The sequence below is a fragment of the Moschus berezovskii genome, chromosome 14, assembly GCF_049115385.1.
Source record: "Moschus berezovskii isolate FMDL1 chromosome 14, NW_MosBer_1.0, whole genome shotgun sequence".
NCBI lineage: Eukaryota > Metazoa > Chordata > Mammalia > Artiodactyla > Moschidae > Moschus > Moschus berezovskii.
In genome coordinates, this window is record NC_142473.1 from 49,205,871 (window position 1) to 49,209,975 (window position 4,105).

The following is a 4,105-nucleotide window of genomic DNA, read 5'->3' on the forward strand; positions in this document are numbered from 1 at the left end:
AAACTCAGTTGCTCATCCTCTTTCATACAAGAAATGATACCTCATATATTTTGAACAGTTGTTCTTTTCCATGGGTGCTGGCCCATTCCAGCATTTCTACTCCATTTCATCATGTCTTTGTCTTAGAAGATATAGTTATTGGGTCGCTCATACTGTCTGGTGGCCATCTCTAGGATGTGCTCATGTGAATCTACTCCTCATGGACCTCCTAAACCAACTACACAATGCAAATGTGACTTGAATGTGTTAAGTTAAAAAAAACAGATTTTTCTGAGTATTCCTGGCCTTATATCAATGAACATTTATATTTTCAAGTCTTATGTAAGATATCACGTGTGAAAACATTTCCCCCAAGTATTTACATGTGAGTATATATGTTGGTATTTTCTTATATAGCTATTGTAAAACTAAGTATGCAGATTATAGTATTTTCTTCTAATATCCACTTGTTTTTCTTTCAGTGGGCACCATTCTCAGTATAGATGTGGACTGGAAACTATACAACTGTGACAGAGTTCATTATTTTGGGGTTAGCGGAAGATACTACAGTTTGTGCCATTTTATTTATTGTGTTTTTGGGAATCTATCTGGTTACCTTAATGGGTAATATCAGCATAATCATGTTAATCAGAAGCAGCCCTCAGCTTCACACCCCAATGTACCTTTTCCTCTGCCATTTGGCCTTTGTGGACATTGGGTACTCCTCATCAGTCACACCTGTCATGCTCATGGGCTTCCTCAGGGAAGGAACCTCTATCTGTGTTGCTGGTTGTGTTGCTCAGCTCTGTTCTGTGGTCACATTTGGGACAGCTGAGTGCTTCCTGCTGGCTGCCATGGCCTATGACCGCTATGTGGCCATCTGCTTGCCCCTGCTCTACTCCACCCACATGTCCCCCAGAATTTGCATTCTCTTAGTAGGGGCTTCCTATCTAGGTGGGTGTGTGAATGCTTGGATATTTACTGGCTGTTTGTTAAGCCTGTCCTTCTGTGGATCAAATAAAGTCAATCACTTTTTCTGTGATTATTCGCCACTTTTGAAACTTTCTTGTTCTCATGATTTTACTTCTGAAATAATTCCAGCCATCTCTTCTGGCTCAATTATTGTAGTAACTGTGTTTATCATCGCTCTCTCTTACATCTACATCCTTTTCTCAATCCTGAAGATGCGTTCCACTGAGGGGCGGCACAAAGCCTTCTCCACCTGCACGTCCCACCTCACAGCAGTCACTCTGTTCTATGGGACCATCACATTCATTTATGTGATGCCCAAGTCCAGCTATTCAACTGAACAAAACAAAGTGGTGTCTGTGTTCTACACAGTCATAATCCCCATGTTGAACCCCCTCATCTACAGTCTCAGAAACAAGGAGGTCAAAGAGGCCATGAGAAAATTAATGGCTAGAACATATTGGTAGTCCTAAAGCAGTCTGGTTTTTAATAATAAACATTGTGTAATGAAGACTTCTCCTGCAGATGAATAAATAAAATACTAAGTAAATTTCAGTGTATATTCATAGTATTCGAGACTCACAAATTTCATTACGCTATGTGTAAAAAAAATAAATGTGCATTCATCAAGATAGGAACATTAGCAAAAAAAAAAAGTTTTATTCTTACTTTACCCACCATTTTTTGCCCCTTCAAGTACAAATCTTTTCAAATAAATTCTGTGCTCTTTGAATGTGGTTTTTGGAAATAACTGCTGGAAGCACCTGAAACTCCTCGAGTGGGAAATAAAGAGCAGTGTTGCCATCCATAATCTTGTGATCTGACAGAGATGGTGTCCATGATGTACAGATAATCTAAGGACTGAAATTAGTGATGCTGGTAGGTGTAAAGCTTCTGCTGCTTCGTGATCTGAGCAACAGGATTCTCCCCACAATACCTCTGCAGGTGAGTCTCAGCAAGCTAACTCAGAGGATATCTGAAAGCTCCATTTAGCTTAGCTCTTCCCTTTCAGGTATCTAGTCTCAAAAATATGTTCAAGAGTTTCCAGAAGAAAGACTACTGGGGGCTAATTGACATGACCTGGCTCCTTTCTAGTCAGAAATTGAGGTTTCTTTTTTTAAGGCTGTTTAGATCTTGTCACATGTATGCTGCACACTCCTATAAGGCGTGTTAAACCATTCTTTCCCTCCTAGTCTTGTTGCCTCTTATACTGAAATTCTCAGATTTCTTGCACATAATTTCATTAGAACTTCTGGATTAGCCCATAAAATGCCCTCTTTAAACCAGATGGTTTCCCTTATAGAATTTTAAATTATTTGTATTTTTATAGACCTTTGTGTTTCTTCTCCCAGTTGTTTTATTTTATGTGAATTTTTTTAAAATAAAAAATGGATGATATTTTTAAGGATCTTATTTTTCCTTTAATAAATATAAATACCAGACTGATCTTAATACAAGTTATATCATGTGATCTTTCTATTTAGTCATAATCAATGTTTCTACTGTCTACTACATTAAGTCCAGAGTGAGATTAGCTTCATAATAGTGTGAGACATCTCTCCTTTTTTTCCTCCCCTCTTTAAACAACTAATTAGGCATCCATACATCAACAAAGTGCCTCAGTGGGTGTTGTGGGATCCAGAACCATACTCCAAGGGATCCAGGAGGAATCAACCACCTGTGCATCTAGTAATAGTCAGAAAGACCCCAGAATGGGCCTCAAAACCAACAGGAGTCAGTGAATTTTCCTCAATTCTTCTTGGCCCCTGCCAAGGAAAACCTGGAGAGTGCAGACTTGGGCAGAAGCCTATGGATCAGAGAGACTGTAGAAATGTAGCTTTCCAGGTGAGGGAGTACTGCATACAGCTGGAGAAAAATAGTAGTAATGTGAGTTTGGATGCAGTGAGGACTACAGCTTTGCCAATACTGCTGTTTCCCCAAGGCAACAGTGCCTGGGGTGGAACTAGCAAGCAGTGTCCTCTCCTACATAGGAAAAGGATAGCAGTGAGTGAGTGCTTGTCTTCCCTGGCATTTCAAGACACTGCTGGAGAAGTCCATCTAAAAAAGTGTTACTGAGGCAATATCTGCATGACTGGGGTGGGGAGAAGATCAGAAAAGAAGCAGATAAGAATGTTAAAGGACACTAAAGGGATGAAATTAAGCTGACTGTATTCAGTAATTAAGCAAGAAGTCTACAAACCTTTGGTAGCAGGTATATCTACACAAGTTCAGGGAAAAATCCCAGATATAGGAAATGCAAAACCATCACTGTAAAATTACAAGGCACATGAAGACTGAAGAAAGTATGTCATCACCAGAAGAATAATAATAGTCTTCCAGTAACCAAACTCAATGGCACAAAATCCTGAAATCTGACAAAGAATTTGAAATACCTGTTTTGGGGAAACTCAACAATCTATTAAAAAACACAGAAAGACGATATATGAAAAAATGAGCCATTTAACAAAGGGATAGAAATTATATAAAAAAGAATCCAACAGAAATTTTGGAGCTGAAAAATTCAATAAATGAAATGAAAAATGCTATAGAGGGCATCAGGCATCTATAGTAAAGTAGACCAAATGGGAGACAGAATAAGTGGTCTAGCTAGTAGGAACTTTGGAACAATCCATCCAGAGGCAATGGCAAGCCACTCCAGTACTCATGCCTAGAAAATCCCATGGACTGAGGAGCCTGGTAGGCTGCAGTCCATGGGGTCGCTACGAGTCAGACATGACTGAGCGACTTCACTTTCCCTTTTCACTTTCCTGTTTCACTTTCACACATTGGAGAAGGAAATGGCAACCCACTCCAGTGTTCTTGCCTGGAGAATCCCAGGGACAGGGGAACCTGATGGGCTGCCGTCTATGGGGTCACACAGAGTCGGACACGACTGAAGTGACTTAGCAGCAGCATCCAGAAGTGAAGAAAGAAAAAAGCATGACAAAGAACAAAGAAAGATGATGTGATCTTTGGGATGCCATCAAATGTACAAATATTAGAATAATTGTAGTTCCAAAAGGAGAGAAGAAGGAGAAGAGGGGAAAGAAAGTTTATTTTAAAATATAATAGCTAAGGATGTGCCAAACCTGAGGAGAGATATGGACACCCAAGTTCATGAAGCTAGTAGAGCACCCTATTATCTCAATGCAAAAAG

General features: G+C 39.6%; 1 protein-coding gene across 1 annotated transcript; it reads left to right on the forward strand.

Annotated features, from left to right (window-relative positions):
* The first annotated feature begins 482 nt into the window (after positions 1-482).
* LOC129553815 (olfactory receptor 5P80-like) lies at positions 483-1,415 on the forward strand. The gene has a single exon (XM_055422525.2). The coding sequence runs from the start codon at positions 483-485 to the stop codon at positions 1,413-1,415; it is 933 nt and encodes a 310-aa protein (XP_055278500.2).
* Positions 1,416-4,105: the final 2,690 nt, after the last annotated feature.